This window comes from Stomoxys calcitrans, chromosome 3, assembly GCF_963082655.1.
Source record: "Stomoxys calcitrans chromosome 3, idStoCalc2.1, whole genome shotgun sequence".
In the NCBI taxonomy this organism is placed as follows: Eukaryota; Metazoa; Arthropoda; class Insecta; order Diptera; family Muscidae; genus Stomoxys; species Stomoxys calcitrans.
The window spans coordinates 77,450,592-77,477,738 of NC_081554.1; the positions used below are offsets into that span (position 1 = coordinate 77,450,592).

The window sequence follows — 27,147 nt, forward strand, 5'->3', positions numbered from 1 at the left end:
TAGTAATCATTCTGTGGATGTGATTTTCAATTTGGTCGATGGACATAGTGAGTTGTTTGCAAATAAACACCACTCAGATGAGCGCCATATGAAGGCAAAGCAAGCAGAGGAATGAGACATCAAGTTTTGTTGAGCGGCATTGTTTTTTTGCACTTGCTTTTTTTATTTTTGGATGAGAATTCCGTCTGTTCAAAAGTGACAGACTTACTTCCATTTTTATACTAATTTCGTCATTCTGTTTGTATATCATCGAAATATTCGTCTAAGACCCCATAAAGTATATATTCTTGATCGTCATGACATTTTAAGTCGATCTAGCCCTGTTCGTCCGTCTGTTTGTCGAAAGCACGCTAACTTTCGAAGTACTAAGCCGCATAAAATTTTGCACAAATACTTCTTATTAGTGTGGGTCGGTTTGGATTGTAAATGGGCCATATCGGTCCATGTTGTGATATAGTTGCCATATAAACTGATCTTGGATCTTGACTTCTTGAGCCACAAGAGGGCGCAATTCTCATCCGTTTTGGTGGAAATTTTGCATGATGTGTTTTGTTATTATTTTCAACAACTGTGCTAAGTATGGTTGAAGTCCGTCCATAACCTAATATAGCTGTCATGTAAACCTATCTGGGGTCTTGACTTCTTGAGCCTTTAGAGGGAGCAATTCTTATCCTTGTTTTGTCAAAGGATAATATAGATCAAATCGGTCCATAACCTGATATAGCTGCCATATAAACCGGTTTGTCATCTTGACTTCTTGAGCCTCTAGAGTGCGTAATTATTATCCGATTTTGTACAACGGCTTCTCCTGCTTCAAAACTTGGTGTCAGAGATTTTAGAATGAGCGCAGAAGATCGAGGTGCTTGGAACGCTATTCTACGTTCGGCTAGTGGAACAAATATTCTATCATAGGGAATTAAAGTAATGTAAGTAAAGTGAGGCTTCTCCCATGACCTTCAACATACGTGTCAAATATGGTCCGAATCGGTTTATAGCCTGATACAGCTCCCATATAAACCGATCTCCCTATTTTATTTCTTGAGCCCTTACACAATGAAGGGCTCCAACATTCAATTCAATTATAGTCCGAATCGGACCATAACTTGATTTAGCTCCAAAAGCATAGTAATTCATTTCTTTTATCCTTTCTTTGCCTCAAAAGAAATGCAGAGAAATGCGATCCATGGTGGAGGGTATATAAGATTCGGCCCGGCCTTACTTAGCACGATTTTACTTGTTATAACCACCACCGTAGGAAGGGGGTATACTAATCTAGTCATTCCGTTTGTAAGATCCTCGAAATATTCGTCTAAGACCCCATAAAGTATATATATTATTGATCCTCTCGACGTTCTGAGTCGATGTAGCCATGCCCGTCCGTCCGTCCGTCTCTCGAAATCACGATAGAGGTTCGACCACATAAAGCTAACCGCTTGAAATTTTGCATAGATGCTTAATATCGATGTAGGTCGTTGGGGATTGCAAATGGACCATATAGGTTCTTGTATAGATATTGCTCCCATATAAACCGATCTTCCGATTTGACTTCTTGAGCCCCTGGAAGCCGCAATTTTTGTCCGATTTGGCTGAAATTTTGCATGAGGTGTTTTGTTATGACTTCCAACAACTGTGTCAATTACGGTCCAAATCGATCTATAACCTGATATAGCTCCCATATAAACAGATATCCCGATTTGACTTCTTAGGTCCTTACAAGCCGCAATATTTGTCCGATTTGGCTGAAATTTTGAATGTGGTGTTCTGTTACGACTTCCAAAAACTGTTCCAAATCGGTCTATAAACTGATATAGCTCCCATATAAACCGGTCTCCGGATCATCCTTATTCGGTTCCTAGAAGCTTTAATTTTTACTGGTTTGACAGAAGTTTGGTATGTATGTATGCCCTTCAACTTGATTTATTTTTTATAAATTTTTATCAGAATCCATGGTGATGGGTTCTTAAGATTCGGCCCGGCCGAACTTAGCGCTCCTTTACTTGTTTTCTTTACCCAAGCCATTACAAAGCACGCACATAAATGTGTGGCTTCTATTCAGTTGCGCTCAATGTGAGTCATCATGCGTATTGCTTTAAATGCAAAATATGATTGTTAATCATTTTATGCTCATCGGCAAAAAAATTACAATAGCTCAACAAGTTTAAAGGAGCATTTTATGTTTTGGTCGTTGAGAGTCGTAAGCGTCAACAACGATTGCTGGTATAAGGTGTGAGAGTGCCATTCGCTTCATGTCTATCGTGTGCACTCATTTTTAATGTGACTTGCTGCTTCTCTGCCAAAGATATGGTTCTACAGGCGGAAAACTGGGCTGACAGTATGTTGGCTAAAATGGACATAACATATCTTATTTGTAACGTCATGGACAGACTCTGATCATGACATAATCCACCTTTATTTGAGTATCCGTCATAGCTGACTGCGGGAAATTGAAGGGGCTGTAAGTTTCTATGGGTTCCCAAAAATAAATTGGTGAATGCGAAGCCTTTCAATACGACGCATCAAGAGTGTGGACGACAGTTACCATCTCACTTGGGAACAGTTATATGGTCGGAAGGATGACAACAACCAACGTTGTTCATAAAATAAATTTAATTGTCAAAAAAATCGTTTATGACCAATGAACTATTTTTTTGTTCGTAGGAGCAAGACGCTGAATGTCCGAGTTGGAACCATTGCAAGAACATACAAAATCCAGTTTAGAGTACCACTTTTGAAGCCTTTAGCCATCGTTACGTTACTATGAAAAGATGTTGCTCTGTGGTCCAACAGGCAGTCTATTTTTGGGACTAACATCTCAGACTAAAGTTGTCTGGAATTATTTCAAAAGCTTATCACAAAATTTTTTAACCATAATATCTTAGGGTCAGTTGCAAGCCACTCCGCACAATCATGTTCCGCTTTCGGTACCGTTTATGTGCTATATACAGTGGACAAAGTACAAATCCAATACTTTTTACCTAAATTCTTATCAGCAGAATCCATGAAAGTGGCTGATAAAACAAACAGATCACTTTGCTGAATACAAAGGGCAGACATCTTTCGACATGGTTCAGAATATGTACCAAATGTTTTCTAAATTTGTTTATTATGTTCTAAAAATAAATATTTATAAATTGATAAAAAATAGTAATTTTCTTATAAAAAAACTAGTAGAAATGTATTAAGTTCGGCCGCGCCGAACTTTGGATTCCCAACACCATGAGTATATGCATATTTAAACGTTTCTATATCCACCACAATGGATACATACATATTCCAGCATTTTTATACCCACCACCATAGGATGGGTGTATACTAATCTAGTCATTCCGTTTATAACGCCTCGAAATATTGATCTAAGACCCTATAAGTTACATATATTCTTGATCGTCTCGACATTCTGAGTCGATGTAGCCATGTCCGTCCGCTTGAAATTTTGTACAGATACTTACAATGTAGGTCGTTGGGGGATTGCAAATGGGCCATATCGGTTAAGATTTGGATATAGCTCCCGTATTAACCGAATTCCCGATTTGACTTTGGCTTAAATTTTGCACATAGTGTTCTGTTATGACTTTCAACAACTGTGTCAAGTAATGTCCAAATCGGTCTACAACCTGGTTAGTTCCCATATAAACCGGTCTCTCGATTATCCTTGTTCGGTTCCTAGAAGCTTTAATTTTTGCTGGTTTGACAGAAGTTTGGTATGTATTGTAGAATAAAATTATGCCCTTCAATTATATTTAGTTTGTATACATTTTTAGCAGAATCAATGGTGGTGGGTTCCCCAGAATCTAAAATGATCTACCTATCCCCGTCCGTCTGTCTGTTGAAATCACGCTACAGTCTTTAAAAAAAGAGATATAGAGCTGAAACTTTGCACAGATTCCTTTTTTTCCATAGGCAGTTTAAGTCCGAAGATGGGCTATATGGGACTATATCTTGATATAGCGCCCATATAGACCGATCCGCCTACTTAAGGTCTTACGTCCATAAAATCCACATTTATTATCTGATTTTGTTGAAATTTGGGATAGTGAGTTGTGTTAGTCTACTTGATATCTTTCTCCATTTTGGCCCAGATCGGTGTAGATTTGGATATAGCTGCCATATAGAGCGATCTCTCGATTTAAGGTCTTGGGCACACTAGAGGAGTATTTATTGACCGATTTCCCCGAAATTTGGGACAGTAAGTTGTGTAAGGCCCTTCGACATCCTTCTTCAATTTGGCCCAGATCGGTGCAGATTTGGATATAGCTGCCATATAGTCCGATTTTTCGATTTAAGGTTTTGGGCCTATAAAAGGCGCATTTATTGTCCAATTTCGCCGAAAGTTGGGACAGTGAGTTGTGTTCGATCTCTCGATTTAAGGCGCATTTTTGTCCGATGTCGCCGAAATTTAGTACAGTGAGATATATTAGGCCCTTCGACATTCCTCTTCAATTTGGCCATGATCGGTTCAGATTTGGATATAGCTACCATATAGACCGAACTCTCGATTCAAAGTCTTGGCCCCATAAAAGGCGAATTTATTATCCGATTTCGCTGAAATTCGACACTGTGACTTATGTTAGTTTAGTTTCGATATTCGCATCGTAAATGGTTCAGATCGGTTTATATTTGGATGTAGACCGATCTGTAGATACCCACCGAGGTGATGAGTACCCTTTCCTTTTTTTTTTTTAATTTCTCATGAACATTTCATTAAGGGGATACTTCTATCATATTGAAGAGCACAGTCCGATTAAATTTTAAGCTCAATGACAAGAAATCTTCTCTTTCTTCTTTTAGTGCATCAAAAGAAGGTGTGATATGGACCAGATTACAACTGAAAGTCGAACGGAAAGCTCGCTAATAACTTATGTACTTTGAGAGGAAATTAATATTTCGATGTGTTGCAAACGGGATTACAAAATGAATGTTCCCCTATCCTATGGTGGTGGGTATAATAAGTGCGAAAACCTTGAAATCTTATCAATAAAAGAAATTCATGGATATATGTATATTGAAATTTTTTAAATTATCATATATAATATCTTTGCCAACGTGCACATGTGTGTGTGTGAGAATTTAGGTCTTCTATCAAAAAGCTGCCATTGAAAACCAAAGTCCCCAGCTATCTATCTGTCGATTCATCAATATTTGATTGGGCTTCCCCTCCATACAATTTTTGGCTGACACATTGCTTAAACACTTAAATGTTTTGTTTAATTTTGCATGTGAGTGACAAACTTGTTGCTAAATTATGGGTTCCATCGTCTTTTCTAGAAATGTTAGTTATTATTTTAACGACAACAAAGGGTATCTGTTCCATATCATTATTGAATACATTTACGCCGTATTTTTGTTTTGATATTGTTGTACGAGTATTTTTTTGGATTTTCATTAAACAAGTGGGGTAAAAACTACCGGCTTTGTTTATTAATTCTACATCAATTACCATATCGCAATTATCATATAGTATGAGCTTTTAGTTTTAGAATATCTAAACTGTGGAGGGGGTGAACGAGTTCTCTAGGCTTCGGATAGTGTTGTCTAGGGACCCCCAGACACTCGTGGGCATCCTGAGAGATGACTAGACTCCGTCCAAATTCCGAAACTCCCGAACTCCGGGTCACAACGTACTTTCCGGTGTGCTCGGATGTGGCCAGTGGAGCGATGGCCTCCGACATTACGGATGTCCCTCGGATACAAAGCAGTGCTGGGGCGCTGTCGGTTGTATAGGGAACGATAACGGAGGGTAATCGGGAGATTAGGGCCTTTTTTATTTCCAAGGCGAAGAAATCGGGTCACTCCCGGCCCAAAGGCTTTAGACCGATCATTTTATCGTCTTGAAGACACTTGAGAGACTGCTAGATGCGTACATCAGGGAACTTCCTGAACCATTGTTGGTAAGCGGCTACCAGCCTGCTTACAACAAGGGTCGTCCAGTTGATTCTGCCCTCCGCGACATGGTAGGTTACATAGAGGGGAACTTAAGGACAGGCGACTTAACTTGGCGCCATTCTTGGATATAGATGAGGCTTTTAATAACGTGGAGCTCCATTCATCGTTCTCTGGTTGATATGGGGAACTGGATTGATATTATGCTCAAGGGCAGGATTATCAATGCATCACTAGCTGAGGGTTCGGTAGGTAGACGCCGCAGGGGGGATTCTCAGGTCCTACAAGGAGGAAACAGTGGAAATGGTTGCCTACGTTGATGACGTCGTCATTTAGTGTTAACGTTGTGCCACTTGACTATCAAATTTGAAACGATTATACCAGCGTGTCTCTAAATACCATACTTTTTTGAGCCTTTTTTCGACACCTCTGTGCCAGTTTTCACAAATCTGTGTTTTATTGATTTTTTTTTGCCCATAAATAACAGTTACACACATATTCCAATGCTGTCTAAAGCATCTATAATATTATCCTAAGGTGGAACCTTCATTCAGTTTGTAGCTAATCGAAATAGTTGTTGTTGTAGCCACATTGCATGTGAAGGCAGCGATTCTCGTCAAGCTTCTGCAAGCAAGCTCGTTCCGGTCCAAAGGATCGATCCTCGCGAGAACATGGTGGCCATTAGTTATTAAAAGGCGTCAATAACTCGCCTTATCATATCGAGCATCATATGTATTTGTGCAAGAGCCGGTGCCGCCCGACCTCTCATAGAGACTCTCTGCTTGATACCGCTGATTGTCCACGACTGCCGTTGTAGCTATTCCGTACGGAGCATTCCACTATCCGCTAGCTGTGGACGCGCCCGGTAGCTCGCAGCTAAGCTTCTCGTGACAGCAATGAACACCACACAGACCTCAATGTTCCAGCCTGTGTGGTGCTCACAGCTATCCCGTGCCGAGAATCTAAATAATGATCTCGCATATATTATATCGATCATTCAGAAAATGTTGAACATTATTTCGTCTGCCTATACCTTGTACGAGTTAGGCCGCTCGAGATTTTGCATAAATAGTTCAATTTGATGTTTCCTTGTATTTCTTCTTATGTCCCCTGGCAAGAGCATCTGAATAAATTTCAGCTGTGGTTATCCTCCCACTAGTGAGAAGTTTGCTCTCCATGCCGTTATGGAATGTTTCGTGAGGAAATTTGCAATTGACAATCGTGCCGAGTATGATCGAAAAGAAAATATTAAGAAATTTCGTTCCTGTCTATCCGACAGTCAGAACTTTTCTCATTCAGGAGTTTTTATTGATTTAAATCCCACTTCCGGATTAAGTCTTGATACCCTAGAGATCAATTGATCATATGATGTACTGTTGTCGTCTGTCAATATTCAATATTCAGTCGTATTGAAAATGAGAGAAGACTTATAATAGTCAGTGGTGTTTATACACGATTCGGCTTTACCAACTTTACGCCTTTATAGAGTGTGCCACTCTTTGAACCACCTTTTTAGAAAAATTGTGCTATTTTTTCAACAAATTACACTAATTATGCCCCTTTTTGAAATTTTCCAGCAGTCACGCTGTCGGCTCTCTGAGTGTCAGTCACTCTCTACTGTCACAGATATACTTTAGGGCCCGCTGTGGAAGCTTTTGAGATGGGCGAGAGCCAATGGACTTGCCCTAAACCTCAGGAAAACAGAACAGATCGTGTTGTTCATGAGAAGAAGCAGATATGGCGATTTCAGGGGACTAGTCCTTGATGGAGTGGAGCTGCCGTTCTCTCTGAAGACTAAATACCTAGGCGTTATTCAGAAATTGAACTGGAGAAGAAACGTTGCATAGAGAGTCAAACGGGGGCGGAATGCGATCAACTCATGTCGCATCTCATTGGGCAAGAGTTGGGGAATAAGGCCGAGTACGGTCCCTTGGATTTACACTGTTGCGATTCGGCCGATTCTCATATATGGTGTGCCTGGTGTGGCATCGGACTCTCGAGAAGATGTTTCGTTGGGGTATGTTTAAGAAGATACAGGGTATTGCAGCGTTGCTGATATCGGGGACGAGGAGAAGTGCTCCGAGAGCAGCGATGAATGCGATCTTGATCGTTTGTTCTGCGAAAGGATGCTGGCGTGGAACGACTACGTAACATTGGCGACGCGACGCGCTATGAGCAGTTGGATGTTTCTTCGATGGCAAACTGGAGGTTGTCTTTCAGGGAAGGGAGATTCGGTCTGGAGGCGTCCCGCCATTCTTGGGTCGCTCTGTCTACGTGGATGGGTTCAAGTTGAATGGGGTCACCGGAGCTGGGGTTTTTGTTGGAATCCTACGAATTATGAAGTCACATAGTGCAGTGTCTCTCAGGCAGAGGTTTTCGCGATCCTCAGAGTCTTATGATCCTGAGATTTATGTGCACAGTCAGGCGGCGATGAAGGCTCTGGCTACAGGTCACGTAAGGCAAGGCTTATCGACAGATGCAAGGAGCGTCTCGGCCGTTCAGGAGCTGATGTCAGCTTGTACTTGGTTCCTGCCCATCAAAGGGTGGTAGGTTACGAAGCAGCTGACGAACTGGCCAGGTTTGGCCGCGGATGGACTCTGGGAGTGCGACGCCCATGTTGAATCCTCCTCTGTGTTGGCTATTTGGTATGTCGGATTCCTATTATGATGAATCTTCTGACTCATGTGAGATGGCGTTGTAGGCTGCAGGGTTGCCAAGAACCTGCGGCCAAGATTTTCCGCGACGAGGACGTCCATTGTTCTCGAGCTGTCCTGACCGGCCACTGCAATTTCAGGTCGCTGACATGGGCTCCGGGGTCTGTGTGGATGAGGAGGAGTTGGAGACGATTGAGCATCTTCTGTGTCTATACCCCACGACGACGGGGGGTAGGTGCTGCTTCTCTTTACTGAGCTCCCCACAGTCTTTCGACTCCCGAGTCATTCTGGAAGTCTGCTAGGGTCCAATAGCTTTCATCCCTCTCCTCTCTCCTATTTCAATTCTTTTTAGGACGAATGGATTAGAGTTCTCCGAGGAAAATTATATTATTTTTTATGGGCCTTAGACAGGCAGATAGGTCCATATGGCAGCTATATCTAAATATAGTCCGATCTGAACCATATTTGGGTCAGATGTCGGGAGGCTTGAAACAACTCACTTTCTCATATTTCAGCGAAATATAAAGCTTTTATGGGCTTCAGCCCCTTTATTGGCAGATCCGTCTATATGGCAGCTATATCGGAGCCGCCCAATAGCTTATTATTTATTATGATTATTTTCCGCTTAGGAATTTGACATGTATAATTTTAGTTCAGTTTAATGGCAATTTTTGATACCAATTTGCTGTAAGATATCCGTAAAACTTTGTTGAACGGAAATCGCTTTTTTAAAAAGTATAAATAGTAGTTTAATAGTTTTAATAGTAAGATATCCGTTATACTTTGTTGAACGGAAATCGCTATTTAAAAATGTTTAATGGTAGTTTAATACACCATACCTGTGGAACGGTGAACGGCCACTTACAGCCAGTAAAACTTGATGTGTTTAGAATATATAAACTTATAATTAAGGCATTTACAGCCAGTAAAACTCTATTTGTTTACAATTTATAAGCTTATAATAAATGCCAAGTGTTATTTTAATCATTAATTGGGAGTTGAAATTATTGGTATATACTATATAGCTATATATGCCTTTATCGGATACTTGCAGGAAAATTGGTCCGTTCTTTTTCTAAGCACACTATTTATATCTGTTAGATTAGCCTGTAACAAAGCAATCGGTTTGATGTTTAATTCTTTGTGAGAATTTAGACTCCTAAACATTTTCCTCACACTGACGTCTTTCGATTTCACTCTTCTTCCTGCGAAACTCCTGCGAGACTTTTCTCCCCTCACCTTTGTCATTTGTTGCGTTTGCTGCTTCCGTGTATTGTAAGATAAAGGGTGATTTTTTTAGCTATAGTCTTTCCGACAACACTTTTTAAAACAGCTTACGCATGTTTTATGTTTTGTTTCACTGTAAAACAAATCCAATTTGGTCTATGATTTAATCATGAATCGTTTTACTTGCAAGTTATTGAATTTTATTAGAAAAATGCTTGCTTTGTTAAGAAAGTTCATCGCGCGCTTCTTTCATTTCATCGACGAAGCTCATTTTTGGCTCAATGGGTATGTAAATAAGCAGAATTGTTGATTTTGGAGTGACGATCAGCCAGAAACATTGCAAGAGCTAGCAATGGAGAAAAAGTCGCGGCTTGGTGCGGTTTAACGGCTGGTGGCATCATTGGACCGTACTTCTTCAAAGATGATGCAAATCGTTACGTAACTGTGAATGGTGAGCGGTATCGTGAGATGATATCCAACTTTTTTTTGCCCAAAATGCAAGAGCTTGACTTGCATGACATGTGGTTTTAACAAGACTGTGCCACATGTCACACAGCACGCGTTATAATGGACTTATTGAGAGACGAGTTCGTTGAACATTTTATTTCACGTTCGGGACCGGTCAATTAGCCGTCTTGATCGTGCAATTTAACGCCTTTAAACTATTTTTTTGTGGGTCTTTGTTAAAGCTCATGTCTAAACAGACAAGCACGCTTCAATTGACGCATTGGAAGACAACATTGAAACATTTATTCGTGAGATACTGGCCAAAATGTTGGAAAGAGTATGCCAAAATTGGACTAAGCGGATGGACCATTTGAGGCGCGGTCACGGTCAACATTTGCATGAAAAAATCTTCAAACATAAAATTATATGGACCATACTAGCGATTCAAATAAAGATTTCATGAATTTTATGTGTTTCTTTTTGAAAAACTTTCCTTTAGGTCTTAAAGTCTGAGTCGATTTAGTCCTTTCCGTCCGTCTATCTATATGTCGAAAGCACGATAAACTTCGAAGGATTTAAGCTAGGCACTTGAAATTTTACTTTCTGCTAGTATTGGAGGCCACCGTAGCGCAGAGGTTAGCATGTTCGCCTATGACGCTGAACGCCTGGGTTCGAATCCTGGCGAGACCATCAGAAAAAATATTCAGCGGTGGTATTCCCCTCCTAATGCTGGCAACATTTGTGAGGTACTGTGTCATGTAAAACTTCTCTCCAAAGAGGTGTCGCACTGCGGCACGCCATTCGGAGTCGGCTATAAAAAGGATGACCCTTATCATTGAGCTTAAAACTTAAATCGAACTGCACTCATTGATATTTGAGAAGTTTGCCCCTGTTCCTAAGTGGAATGTTCATGGGCAAAATTGGCATTTATTAGTATAGGTCGGTTGGAATTGTAAATGTGCTGGCTATATCGGTCCATGTTTTGATATAGCTGCCTTATAAATTGATCTCGGATCTTGATTTCTTGAGCCGCTAGATCGCGCAATTATTATCCGATATGGCTAAAATTTTGCATGAAGTGTTTTGTTATAACTTCAAATAGCTATGGTAAGTATGGCCCGAATAAGTTCATAACCTGACATAGCTTCCATATAAACCGATTTCGGATCTTGACTTCTTGAGCCTCTAAAGTGCGCAATTGTTATCCGATTTAGATGAAATTTTGCGTGAAGTGTTTTGTTACGACTTGCATCAACTGTATAAAGTATGATCTAAATCGGTTCATAATCTGATATAGCTCCCATATAAACCGATCTCCCGATTATACTTCTTGATCCTCTAGAGGGCGCAATTGTTATCCGGTTTGACTGAAATTTTGCACAATGACGTCCGCTTTGGTCTTCAACAGCCAAACAAAGTATGGCCATAATTTGATATAGCTCCAATAGCATGGCAATTCTTATCCATTGTCCTTTGTTTGCCGGCACGCCTATAAAGAGATATCAGTCAAATAACTTGACGAATGCGATCCATGGTGGAGGGTATATAAGATTCGACTCGGCCGAACTCGGTTTTAAGTTAAGATGCTAAATTAAAAAGAAGAATTTTTCAAAATATACAAATTGGACAGTCAAATGTGTAGTAAAATAAGAATCAATCAGCAATCGAAAATTGAATCCGATGGTCTTGTCCGCTAAAAAAAGAAAATTAAATTTAAAGACATCATCTTTATTTTAAAGTTTTGGTTCTTTGCCTCCTTTTCATTTATAAAATCCTACAATAAGGAAAAATCTTCCTTTTTAAACCAATTTTGTTCACTGTGGGATATTGCTCAACTGATACATCTCTGTGTAACCATAGAATCTAAGCTGGCCGTAAACCGTCTGTTTTTATATACCTTACACCACTACTGTGGTACAGGGTTTTATAACTTAGTGCTTTTGTTTATAACACCCAGAAGAAAGAGAGTTAGACCCATTGATTAGTATACCGATCGACTCAGAACCACTTTCTGATTCGATTTAGCTAAGTCCGTCTGTCCATGTTAATTTGTGAATAAAGTACATCTTCATATATGCTCGTCCGATGTGGACTAATATTACAATAAAGTGGTCATTTGTTAACCGATTTAGAGGAAGGATTTTCTCATGACTCTAGACATTACTGTTGAATTTTTTTCGGCAGAGCTGCTTGCTTTAAAGATAAATAAAATATTTTTTTGTTATATTTTTATTTATACATTTTATAAATTATACATATCGTAAAATCCTAAGCGCCCATTAGGCCTTATTGAGGCAAGTGGCAACTATTTCATTTCTATATATAAAAAATTTCAAATTAAAAATTAAATTAGGACTCACTTTAATTTAAAGATTTAAGCATTACAGAACAAAAAAAGAAATCATATCGGAAAAAAATTTATATATATAATGTTTTAATTTTTAATTACCGACTCCTATAAGGTTGGCATTTCTGTAAATTTTAAAATTTTCTGTAATATTTACGCCTATGGTTTCCAATTTCTTAATGATTGATATCGGCTTTATATCGTAAAAAGGATGATACGTTTCCATTGGATTTCTCTCTAAAGCCTAGAAGTAAGCAACAACATTGCTTGACAAATAAAAAACAATTCTAGCTGTAACGAAATCTCAAGGATTTGAGTTCACCTATAAATAATAGATTAAACTCAATTTCAGTGCGTTACATGGAAAATTGGTAGCCGAACTGACGCATTTTCCTAACTCCTCAGTATATACACTTAGACAAATGGACATTGGACAAATTTCTCCAAGAATATTAAAGACGTTTCTAGTTAAGCGAATCTATAATCATGATAAATGACACATACTTTGGCACTCAAACAATAAAATCAACGCCGAAGCAAAAAAGTTTTCTTTTCGTGGAAATATCTAAAACTTTATAGCAACAGCAGCATTTGAAAAAAAAAATTGTGCTTAAATTACTGTTTTCATATAATTTGACAATAAAGAAAGTCATTACAATCCAAATGGTTATGAGAAACCTCCATGTTGTTTTTCCAAAGCTTGACGGTAGTGTTCCCTTACATATACCATGCTCTCCAATGAAATAAATATCCTTGCTTTAGACATTAATTCTATTGTTCATTGAGTCAATGAAGGTCAGGGCATTTTACCAACAACCATATACACAAATACATATCTATGTAAGCTGTTTGTAAACAAACCCTTTTAGAGTTCGCTTGTACGTACGTTTGGGGAGAAACGGAACCGGAAACTACCAGAATGTGTGAGCCTTACAAGAACCTTCGAGAACAAGGACTGAAAAAAACAACTTTTAGTTGCACTTGTTACACTTTATTTTATTGTATGTATTGCTGCTTTCTATTGGCTGAAGCAATGCTTTCTATATTATACCCTCCATCATGGGATGGGGGCATATTCATTTCGTCATTCCATTTGTAACACCTCGAAATATGCGTCTGAGACCCCATAAAGTATATATATTCTTGATCGTCATGTCATTTTAAGTCGATCTAGCCATGTCCGTCCGTCCGTCGGTCTGTCGAAAGCACGCAAATTTGTAAAGGAGTGAAGTTAGGCGGTTGAAATTTTGCACAAATACTTTTCATAGTGTAGGTCGGTTGGGCTAAATGGGTCCATGTTTTTATATAGCTGCCATATAAACCGATCTGGGATCTTGGCTTCTTGAGCCACTGGAGAGCTCAATTCTTATCCGATTTGGCTACAATTTTGCACGAGGTGTTTTGATATGACTTGCAACAACTGTGGAAAAGTATGATTCAAATCGGACTATAACTTGATACAGCTGCCATATAAACCGATCTGGGATCTTGACTTCTTGAGCCACTATAAGGCGCCATTCTCATCCGATTTGGCTGAAATTTTGAATGAAGTGTTTTGTTATGACTTCGAAAAACTGTGCTAAGTATGGTTTAAATCGGTACATAACCTGATATAGCTGCCATATAAACCGATGTGGGGTTTTGACTTCTTGAGCCTCTAGAGGGCGCAATTCTCGTCCGATTTAACTGAAATTTTGCACGTGTTGTTTCAACAACTGTGCTAAGTATGATTCAAATCGGTTCATAATCTGGTATAGCTGTCATATAAACCGATCTTGGATCGTGACTTCTTGAGCCAATAGAGGGCGCAATTCTCATCCGATTTGGCTGAAATTTTGTACAACGGCTTTTCTCATGACCTTCAACGCACGTGACTAATATGGTCTGAATCGATCAATAGCTTGATACAGCTCCCATATAAACCTATATCCCGATTTTGTGTCTTGAGCCCCTACAAGATGCAATTCTTATCCGAATGAACTGAAATATAACACAATGAGTTCTACAATGTTCAGCATTCATTTATGGTACGAATCGGACTATAACTTGATATAGCTCCAATAGCACAACAGTTCTTATTCAATATTCTATGTTTGTCTAAAAAGAGATACCGCGCTTAACTCAGCAAATGCGATCATTGGTGGAGGGTATATAAGATTCGGCCCGGCCGAACATGGCACGCTCTTACTTGTTTTTTTTTTTTATTTCCTTTGGGTATACTCGTACAATATTTAGCATTCATAATGGCAATATGTTTTCCTCCACCAGTGTGAAGGGCATTATGTCATTATGAGATTTTATTATTGCAAGTACATATTATATTGTAGTTACACAGTATAGAGTTCAAAGCAACAGAAACACAAGTAATCAAATCCTTTCAATATCTATGAAGTACATTAGTAATAAATAAGGGATGACCATAAAAATAGTTGTGTGGTATTTTTTATAGCCATTACTATTGGGTGAAGGAATCGATAGCATTACAATGTATTATCTCTGCCATAATCGCTTAATAAACCTTATTTGATCCCCATATTGTCATGGTCATTAAATAAGTCCCCTTTTTTAGGCATAATGGTGCCCAACCAGGTAATTGGTGCTAAAAGTGGATACCAAATTCATGATCCACTACCAAATACCTTTCATTTGAGCCCCATACTGCCATGGTCTTTAAATATGTCCTGTTTGGGGGGGGAGGGGGGTGTTTGGGCCCCAAAGTTGGATATCAGATTCATTTTCTCCTCTATATCTTTCATTTGAGCCCCATATTGTCATGGTTGGTGCATATATCCTTTTAGCGGGATATGTCGGCAGTCGCCAAGGTATCCCACCTATAAGGGTGCAAACAAAATTTTACGTGTATCACCACCCATCTCCAAGATCTGGCATTTTTGAAAATTTGTGTAAGGGGGAAGATCCGCCCCCTTTAGATATCCATAATGTAGTACCCCAGTTAACCCACTGCACCATTCTGCATCATCTGTGAAAATTCCAAGAAAAGAGGTTCAGTCGTTTTTGTTCAGTAAATTTTTAATTTTTATTGAAAACTTCCCATTGGGCCTTGGCTCCGAAAGCTGTTATCTGCTTCGTAGTCTACTCCCAAATGACTTTCATTTATTTAATAGATTGTTTTCATTGGTCATGTTTTTGTAATGAATAAAACTAATTTAATTCATTATTTTTTCCCAATGTTTCTTCAGCTTATTTCCGACTTCTTCAGAGGGTGTTTCATTTATGTCTCATATTGTTATGGTTGGTAAATATGTCCGGTTAGGAGGGTATTTTGGGCAACCAGACTTTTAGTCCCGAATGTGAATATAAGTTTCCTTCTCTAATCCCAGATATCTTTCGTTTGGGACGGATCCTAGACGCTTAGTACGGAAATCGGATATCAGAATCGTAGTAACTCTCAAATTTCTTTCAATACAGTTCCATATTGCGCTGATCAGTCTATGTATCTGTTTGGGCTGGTTTTGAGTTGAGGTACCCCACCCTAAATTAAGAAACTATATGAGTGTAAACAAAATGTCGCTTAAATGGCCCCAAATATATTCTGAAAATCTGGCGACTTTGAAAATTAGTATAAAAGGGAGGGTTTGGAAAATGGGACAGCAGACAAATATTTTTAGAACGCGTCTGTCTCAACATTGGTACATTAACCGGACCACTAACTGACAACTGCAAATGCAACTAATTTGCCCACATAAATTCTATTAAGGAACGGGAGAAAACTTCTCACATTTCAATTTTAGGCTCAATGATAAGGGAGCTCCTTTTATAGGCGAGTCCGGATGACGCACAGTAGAAAAAAACAGGTAAAAATATGCCGTGTGAGAACGGGTAGAGATATCTCTTTAAAAGTTGGGGTGGTTAGAGCTGTTAGCGAGATCGTGTGCAAAAATTCAGGGCCCAAAGTTGTCTGGGCGCTTTTTGGCAGGTTTCTCAAGTTGATCACCTTGGTATTTCGAAAATTTGTTGGAGCTGCCATCCATTTTCCAAAAAACACTTTTTTTTCACATTTTTGGACCTCTAAACTGTATAACTTTTAACTGATTTATCAGATGTGAACGCTTATGGCGGCAAAGTCTTGTAAAATTTGTCACAAATCCAAATCATGCATAAAAATGAAAAACGAAGGCAAAGAAGGTCTCGGTCAAAATTGCAAAAAAAGTCGAATATCCCCGAAACCAGTGGAGATCAATCCCATGGCAACCGTTTGTATGTACCGGATTGACCCTATGGATTCCTTCATCGGCAAGGGCTGCCGCCTCAATATACAACACAATGCTACAACAACAACTAGTGAAGATATTTGAAACCTCGAGCGAACTGTTTTGTAGAGACTTTTGAAAACTATGCACCCCGAGTGCTGCCGGCAAGCATTTTGAAGGCACTAGAGCGCCGAGGGCCCATTGGTAGGCCTTCAAAGTTGGTCACCTCAGGCCTACAAAATTTTGTTTGGACTACCAAAATCGGACTATAAATGCGCTTTAGGCAGCCTGAACAAATTTTTGTAGAGCTGAGGTGACAAATTTTGAAGGCCCAACAATGGGTCCTCGGACCCATGAAGGCTCTAGGGCCCTCATTTGTTTGCACATAAGTAAGTTAACACCTGTGGGTCGCAGGACTAACTGCATCCCATTTTCCGGACCCCCCTCTTATACTAATTTTCAGAACCGCCAGATCTTCAGAATATATTTGAGCCCATTTAAGCGACATTTTGCACTCATATAGTTTCTTGATTTAGGGTGGGGTACCTCAACTCAAAACCAGCCCAAACCGATACATAGACTGATCAGCGCAATACGAAACTCTATTGAAAGGAATTTGAGAGATGACTATGATTCTGATACATCCCTAAATGGCTACCAATCGGCCTACATGCCGTAAATTTGTGTAAGGGGAAGGTCCGCTCCATTTCCCACCTACATTCTTCGAAAAGCTTACGAAAACCGCGACAGCCGTTTTTGAGTTCTTAAGTAACATGCAAATAAAGCGCATCAATTCGACTTTTATATATAAGAACATTTGGTTTTACGAACTGTCACTCAATCAGTGGTTTGCGTTTTATAAAAAAATGTACTAATCCTTATTGAAAAACCCGATATATTAATGGTAGTGAGTATTCAAAGTTCGTTTCAGTTAAACATAGTTAGATTCAAAATGGGTTTATTTGACAGATTTCCTTAATACAACTGTCAAATAAACTTATTTTAAGGCTTCATTAAGTTTTGTGAATACGGCTATATATGTTTTCACTTGTTGATACTCACCACCAGTTCGGCAAATAGTTGACCCAGAAATCGTAAATTAATTTCAGACTTTTCTTATCCTTCTCTTTGGGTGAGGTCCTGTATTTTAATCAACAACATTGTTGTTATTGATTGATGAATACACTTTTTCACTAAAACAAATTCACATTTTCCAGGAGAACTACAATTTCCACGCATTCTATTATGTTCTCTATTATATTAAGGGGGTGAATGGTCATCAGTAATCATGCATCATTTGTGGCTTGTGTCAGTGTCATGTAGATTTCGAGGTAAATTTGTGTTGGCGTGTCATTGTAATTTGCAACAAAGTTAGAGACAGAGGTTCCCAAATAGTTCATGAGACTGCAAGCTAACATTGGATACCAAGAATTTTGTTAAAGAGTTTGGATTAATTTTGGCAAACATTTTTTATGCTTTTTTTATTTTGATTTCGGGCTACCAAGCAATACATTTGAGTTCAAATTCGTATGACAAGAAAGCATGTCAAATTTGTTAAGCCTCCACTAATGCATTTGTAAAAATATTGACTTGGATAAAAAAGCAGACATATAATCGACGAGCAAAAAGGAAATTAGCATAGAATATCATGAGCTTCTCATTTGGGAAACCCTTTTCTAAACTTTATTTGTTTTCATACATTTTTATGATGCCTGTATTTTGACAACAGCAATTATTGTATTCCCAGAACTGTAATTACTGCTAAAGTTGAAAATGTTTTTGTTTTGTTTGTTGATGGCAGTTGCTCTAAACAGGCAGTTAAAAAGTAAAGTTTTAATTTTCATTCATTAGCAATGTAAAGCTAATTTTTACAAACTTGCATGAGATAGTCGTTTAATTCGGTATCTAATGTATGTATGTAAAATTTCATGAACATGTTATCTAGCTTAAGAAGGCAACTGAAGCTGATGGTTTGCCGGCTAAGGTATTTAAAACAGGGACGACAAGCTTCTTGATATGACGCAAATAGGATTGAATGTATTTATTCAGAGTCTAATGTATTGGGGTGTGCAACATTTGGCTGTTGGAGCCGATGGTTTCTCAGCTAAGCTATTTAAGAAAGAAGCCGACATGCTTTTTAATATGAAGGAGTTGTGTTTATAAGAGTGTATTGTACTGTTGTATGTAAACAAATATCTTCCACACTTAAATACGGCTGTTGGAGCCGATAGGTTGCCAGCTAAGGTATTTAAGAAAGAAACCGACATGCTTTTTGATATGAGGGAGTTGAGTTTATTAAGAGTGTATTGTACTGTAGTATGTAAGCAAATGTCTTCCACATTTCAATACGGCTGTTGGGGCCGATAGGTTGCCAGCTAGACCATTTAAGTTAACAATCCAGTTAAAATTCTAAATTGGACAAATCGAACCACGACTAAATAATGTTTCCACATGTCTTTTGACTATTTGAAGAATCTCTCGGGAGCTAATTTTTTTAACTTGCATAATCTGTATGCATGGTATTGAGACGATTTTCTGATGTAAAGGGTGATTTTTTAAGAGCTATACGAAAGTTTTTCGAAAAAAAAAACACATAAAATTCAGAGAAATGTATGAAATCTTTATTTGAATCGATATTACGGTCCATATAATTTAATGTTTCAATGTCGTCTTCCAATGCGTCAATTAAAGTGGTATTGCCTGAATAGACATGAGCTTTAACATGGCCCCACAAAAAGTAGTCTAAAGATGTTAAATCGCACAATCTAGGAGGCCAATTGACTGATACCGAACGTGAAATAAAATGTTCACCGAACTCGCCTCTCAATAAGTCCATTGTTACTCTGTGTTGTGTGGCATGTTGCACCATCATGTTGAAACCACATGTTATGCAAGTCAAGCTCTTGCATCTTGGGCAAAAAAAGTTGGATATCATTTCACGGTAGCGCTCACTATTTACAGTTACGTTACGATTCGCATCATCTTTAAAGAAGTACGGTCCAATGATGCCACCAGTTGATAAACCGCACCAAACTGTGACTTTCTGGATGCATTGTTAGCTCTTGTAATGCTTCTGGCTGATCTTCAATCCAAAATCAACAATTCTGCTTATTTACGTGAGCCAAAAATGAGCTTCATCGATGGAATGGAAGAAGCGCGCGATGAACTTTCTTAACAGAACACGCATTTTGATAATAAAATTCCATAATGTGCAAGCTTTGTTCTTTTGTAAGACGATTTATGGTTAAATCATAGACCAAACTGAAGATGTTTGACAGTGAAACAAAACACGAAACGTACGTGAGCTGTTTTAACCATTGTTGCCAAAAAGATAATAGCTAACAAGTAAAAGCTTGCTAAGTTCGGTCAGGCCGAATCTTATATACCCTCCACCATGGATAGCATTTGTCAAGTTCTTTGAATGACTTTTTCAAATAGAAAAACACCAGTCATAGAAAAACACCACCTCCAAAAATTTGCGGCCTCCAGAGGCTCAAATAGTCAAACTGGGAAGTCGGTTTATATGGCAGCTATATCAGGTTATATACCGATTTAGACTATACTTGGAACAGTTGTTGGAAGTCATACCAAAACGACATATGCAAAATTTCAACCGTATTGAATAAGAACTGCGCCCTCTAGAAGCCCAAGAAGTCTAATCGGGAGATCGGTTTATATAGCGACTATATCAGGATATGGACTGATTTAGACCATACCTGAAACCGTTGTTGGAAATCAAAATAAAACACTTCATGCTAAATTTCAACCATACTTAGCACAGTTGTTAGCAGTCAGAACTCTGGTGAACCTCTAGAGGCTCAAGAAGTCTAATCGGGATATCGGTTTATATGGTGGCTATATAAGGCTATGAATTTATTTAGACTGTACTTGGAACAATTGTTGAGAGTCGTACTAGAACACTTCACGCAAAAATTAAAATTTCAGCCAAATCGGAAAAGAATTGCGCCCTCTGAAAGCTCAAGAAGTCAAGACCCAAGATCGGTTTATATGGCAGCTATATCAAAACATGGACCGATTTAGGCCATTTACAATCCCAACCGACCTACACTTATAAGAAGTTTTAGTGAAAAATTTCAAGCGGCTAGCTTTATTTCTTCGAATGTTATCGTGCTTTTGACAGACGGACGGACATGGCTAGATCGACTTAGAATGTTATGACGGTCAAGAATATATATACTTTATGGGGTCTTAGATGCATATTTCGAGGTGTTACAAACGGTAGAGGGTATATATTTTATACAAGCGAAACAAAATATTGGGTTGCCCAAAAAGTAATTGCGGATTTTTTAAAAGAAAGTAAATGCATTTTTAGTAAAACTTAGAATGAACTTTAATCAAATATACTTTTTTTACACTTTTTTTCTAAAGCAAGCTAAAAGTAACAGCTGATAACTGACAGAAGAAAGAATGCAATTACAGAGTCACAAGCTGTGAAAAAATTTGTCAACGCCGACTATATGAAAAATCCGCAATTACTTTTTGGGCAACCCAATACTATAAGAGCAGCATTCTTACCCGAGATGGACACATTTTTATACCCTCCACCATAAGATGGGGGGTATACTAATATCGTCATTCTGTTTGTAACTACTCGAAATATTCGTCTGAGACCCCATAAAGTATATATATTCTTGATCGTCGCGACATTTTATGTCGATCTAGCCATGTCCGTCCGTCTGTCCGTCCGTCCGTCTGTCTGTCGAAAGCACGCTAACTTCCGAAGGAATAAAGCTAGCCGCTTGAAATTTTGCACAAATACTTCTTATTAGTGTAGGTCAGTTGGTATTGTAAATGGGTCATATCGGTCCATAACCTGATATAGCTGCCATATAAACCGATCTTGGGTCTTGACTTCTTGAGCCTGTAGAGTGTGCAATTCTTATCCGATTAGGATGAAATTTTGCACGACGTGTTTTGTTATGATATCCAACAACTATGCCAAGTATGGTTCAAATCGGTTCATAACCTGATATAGCTGCCTTATAAACCGATCTTGGGTCTTGACTTCTTGAGCCTCTAGAGGGCGCAATTCTTATCCGATTGGAATGATATTTTGCACGACGTGTTTTGTTATGATATCCAACAAATTTGCCAAGTATGGTTCAAATCGGTACATAACCTGATAAGCTGCCATTTAAACCGATCTTGGGTCTTGACTTCTTGAGCCTCTGGAGTGCGCAATTCTTATCCGATTGGAATGATATTTTGCACGACGTGTTTTGTTATGATATCCAACAACTGTGCCAAGTATGGTTCAAATCGGTTAATAACCTGATATAGCTGCCATATAAACCGATCTGGGATCTTGACTTCTTGAGCCTCTAGAGGTCGCAATTATTATCCGATTTGCCTGAAATTATGTACTACGGATCCTCTCATGACCATCAACATAGGTGCTTATTATGATCTGAATCGGTCTATAGCCCGATACAGCTCCCATATAAATCGATCTCTCTATTTTACTTTTTGAGCCCCCAAAGGTCGCAATTCTTATTCAAATTGGCTGACATTTTACACAGGTCTCCAACATATAATTTAATTGTGGTCCAAACCGGACCTTATCTTGATAACGCTCTAATAGCAGAGCAAATCTTTTCTTATATCCTTTTTTGCCTAAGAAGAGATGCCGGGAGAAGAACTCGACAAATGCGATCCATGGTGGAGGGTATGTAAGATTCGGCTCGGCCGAACTTAGCACGCTTTTACTTGTTTTTTCAATAATTTGTACCGGGTTTTAGGAAGTCATCAAAGTGCCTATATACTTTTTTATTTTCAAAAAACAAGTAATTCTAATGATTCCACTCGTCAAAAAGTGCTGTATTCTAGCTTTTCTCTTTGTACGAATAAAGTTCATTGTTTCTATTACAATTATTCGAACTATTTTTCCAATCACTCTTTATCTAATTTTGTTATTAACTTTTATTTTCAGATACATTCCAACTCGCCTTTGGGGTTTCAGTGGCCATGTTCAAACTGTACTGCATAGTATTGTGGGACGCGTTAAATGTCCTTGGCCTTTGGGTGAACGCGTCTACCTATCCCTGGAGGATGGTTCAACGTTAACTTATGATTTGTATCAGCCACTAAAAGAGTTTGAAGGTAAGTTCGGAACCAAACAATCCGTAAACTAATTTGTTTATTGAATTTAATGGAAGAAGGAAAAAATATCTGATAATTGCATTAATTATTTTTTCCCCAAAATCAGATATTCGTTTTGCTTTTATTCTATTATTGTCATATTAATCATTAGACTTTCATATGTTTATACTTATTTCATTAGAATGTAATTAATGTACTAGCATTTTGTGAGATGGGAACCATCTTAAATTTAGCATATTAGCCTCTAACACTGAACACTTGGTTTCAAATCGTGGCGAGAAGTAAAAGAACAAAAAGCTTTAGGTATTGAAGAATTGGACAAACCGAATTGTATGAAGATTCACTTTCGAGCTGACACATGAATGCAACAGATGTATTGAGAGTGCGACATCAACGAATGCGTTTGTGGTTGTTTTCCCACGACACACAGTGGGATAGAATAAAAAAATACTGTCGTTTAAGAACGATTAGAGATAAATCTTTGAAATGTTGAATGGTGTTACCCAAGTCATGTGTAAAGGAGGTCCCCAAAGTTAATCACCACGGCATTTCGAAAAGTTGTTGGTGACTTTTGTCACGTTGTCACTTGTAGTCCAATTTCCAATTTTTTTTTTTGCTGAATAGTTCTCAAAAATCTCTACAAAAACAAAAAATCCGCTTGAGGTATACAATATTTATACCCTCTACCGAAGGATGGGGGTATTGCTTTTGCTTTTGTTATACGGTTTGCAATACATCGAAATATCCAATTCCGAACCTTTAAAGACTATATATTCTTGATCGGCGTAAAAATCTAAGACGATCTAGCCGTGTCCGTCCGTGTGCCCGCATGTCTCTTGAACACAGATTATTTTTTTGTCCATAGGCAAGGTAAGTTCGAAGATGCGCTATATCGGACAATATCTTGATATTGCCCCCATAACGACCGATCTTCCGATTTAAACTCTTAGTCCCATTAACATTAGAAAGACCAAGCATTATTATACCCACCACCGAAGGACGGAGGTATTTTCATTTTGTCATTCCGTTTGCAACACATCGAAATATCTATTTCCGACACTATAAAGTACATATAATCTTATTCAGCGTAAAAATCTAAGACGATCTAGCCATGTCCGTCCGTCTGACTGTTGATAAAGTCTTTAAAAATAGAGATATTGAGCTGAAACTTTGCACAGATTCTTTTTTTTTCATAAGCAGGTTAAGTTCGAAGATGGGCTATATCGGACTATATCTTTGATCGATTTAAGGTCTTAGGTCCATAAAAGCCACATTTATTATCCGATTTTGCTGAAATTTGGGACAGGGAGTTGTGTTAGGCCCTTTAACATCTTTCTTCAATTTGGCCCAGATCGGTTCAGATTTGGATAAAGCTGTCATATAGACCGATCTCTCGAGAAAATGTTTTGGGCCCATATAATGCGCATTTATTATCCACTTACTCCGAAATTTGGGACAGTGAGTTGCGTTTGGCTCTTTAAGAACTGTCTGCAATTTAGCCCAGATCGGTCCAGATTTGGATATAGCTGTCATATAGACCGATCTCTCGATTCAGGGTTTTGGGTCCATAAAAGGCGCATTTATTGTCCGATGTCGCCAAAATTTGGGACAGTGAGTTAAGTTAGGACCCTCGTCATCTGTTTGCAATTTGGCCCAGATCGGTCCAGATTTGGATATAGCTGCCATATAGACCGATCTCTCGATTTGGAGTTTAGTCCAATTGAGAGCACATTTCGCTATAGCTGCTATGGGTTTATAAATGATGGATCTTTTCACTGTATTACGACGAAAGGTGGTTTATATGTATTAACCAAGGTGGTGGGCTTCCAAAGTTCGGTCCGGCCGAACTTGCTACTTGGTAAAGCTATCTCCACCCGTTCTCAGATGGCAAATTTGTATTAGTTTTTATTTCGATTCTATCCCAATGTGCGACGTCTCATAGCATACTGCTTGATTTCTACGAAATGGCACCATTGAGATGTAAGACAAATCGCATACGAAATCGCATGTGACCATGAACCGAGCTACATCAACAAGAAGTTGTAAAGATGGCTGTTTTGCCCTATCCATATTGGATAAGTATTGCACACTTAAGGTTGTCATCATGAAGTTAAATCGGAAATTCGGTTTAAGACTAATTTAAACTAAGAATTTGACTTGAAGTTGGAAGTCATTGTGGAGGGCAGAGCAATCGATAGGTCTGTATAAATCTAATTAGATTTAGTACTCTAGTACGATTTTCGGTAGGATGCAAGGAATTGGCTTAAGGATGATCGAAAGGATGTAAACGGCCATCAGAATAACACTGCTGACATATAGGGCATTGGTATGAGGGAAAGCTGTTGATAGCAGTTCCCGTATGAGAGAGTTTGAGAAGATGTAAAGACTGACCAGAGTTTGTTAAAATCACTCTATTGCTTAAAGTAGAAAGATAACCTATATCTTGATATATCACCATTTATACCGAACTTCCGGTAATCTTGAGATCATTAAAGTCGCATGTATTTTTGCACCGATTTAAGGTTTTTTTTTCCAGAAATACGTTTTTACTACCCATCTTCGCGGTTACCGTAAATTGCAATTTAGAAGAGATCTCTTAAAACTCGTACCAGTTACTGTCAATATCAGAACTTGCTCCCTTTAGAAAATTTTGAAGCAGTAAGACGCGTTTTAACAGTTTTTGACCCCTCAAAATCCATGGTTTTATTCTGCACAATTAAAGAATACACAAACAGACAAAAATAATTTTGAAAAACAACAACTTTTGTCGAAAAAACGACGACAAAATTTGTTAATTTTCCTACAACAATTTATTTTGTATTTCAACGACCCAAAGTACATATTTATTGTTGAAAGGCACTCTTTGCAATCCAACATATAACAACAACATTATATCCATAAGCAAGACAACAAACCGTTTAACCAGCCGCTACATGTGTTTTGCTGCACAGCATCGGTGTGGTGGTGCTTTTATTTTCTTTGTTCGGCTTGCGCTGCTTGTCTCGCAATTGGCATGTTAACGATGTTTGACGTGTTTATGGTATTTTAGTCAGTGTTCTGTGCCGACAGCCGCAATCGAAATCCTAAGAAGGGACCTTCTCCTCTCGTAACTCAACATTTATGTGAATAGTATGACCGCACTCAGGACCTGGAGTTCAGAGATGCCACACCTGAGAATCCAAAAAGACTGAATAGTTTTTTTTAGCACAAAACCTATAAACAAATTTTGGAGTCAAATAATTGGTAGAACACACCAACCCAAAAAACCACCGGATCGTGCAAATAGACCTATGGAGACAATACGTATTTGAAGTATTTGAGATTAGAGCACAAATCTGGTATTAAAAATTAAGGGAAAAATTAAGGGGGCAGACCCAGCCCCTGAAACCCTTCAAAAGGACTGAAGAATGGGCATAAAATAGGACTCAAATAACAGGAATTTGCGGCTAAGTGTCTGTCTCTAGTAACCCACAAGCTGACATGTAGACCCATCGGGACAGTGTTGGATTCAATTAAAAGGTATTTGGAATAATAATACGAAGCTGATATAAAAAATTTGGGCCAGAGGTCAGAGCTGCCAGATGTCAATTATCACAATTTTCATCTCAATTGAAAGATATTTGGAAGTGAATATAGAACTGATATCAAAATTTTGGACCAGGTGTCAGGAAGGTCGTCTTGTCCCAAAAAAACCGACTTAATTGAAATTTGCACCGATAGGGACAATATGCCATTCAAATGAAAGGTATTTGTAAGCAGAATACATATCTGACGCCAAATTTTAGGGCCAGGTATCAGGGGAGCCACTTCACGGCCAACCATGCCTGATTTTTTGGGATATTGCTTAATGTTTCTCCAGCCGCGGCATCTTCTATTATATAAAAACAAAAGTGCTGCGCTTTGTTAGTTTCTTTGTATATTACCTATAGACTCAAAAACGGCTAAACCAATTTTTATGAAATGTTCACATATGGTAAAGAATGGCCCGTCGATGGATATAGGGTACTATATTTTATGATATCCGCGAGGGGGGCGGACCCCTAACCCTAATTTTCAAAAATACAAGATCTTGCAAATGGGGTCAAATAACCGTGGGGGACGTCAAACCATAAAACCCAACCAAACGGGTATGTTTTTCGATTGGGATCATATGGGTATCAAATAAAAAATATTTTTGAGAAGAGTACGAACTTGATATAACAATTTGACCCCAAGTGTCGGGGGACCCGTCTAACCCCAAAAATCGCTCAAAAATAACATA

The 27,147-nt window shown here is 38.5% G+C and overlaps 1 protein-coding gene across 8 annotated transcripts in view; it reads left to right on the forward strand.

Moving 5' to 3' along the window:
• Nucleotides 1-27,147, forward strand: part of LOC106090882 (abhydrolase domain-containing protein 2) — an 83,749-nt gene that overhangs the window by 34,633 nt on the left and 21,969 nt on the right. For all 8 annotated transcript variants that reach the window (XM_059364471.1, XM_059364478.1, XM_059364470.1 and 5 more), the window contains exon 3: nt 22,717-22,886. In XM_059364471.1, coding sequence (XP_059220454.1) covers nt 22,717-22,886 — 170 coding nt within the window. The remainder of the gene's footprint in view (nt 1-22,716; nt 22,887-27,147) is intronic.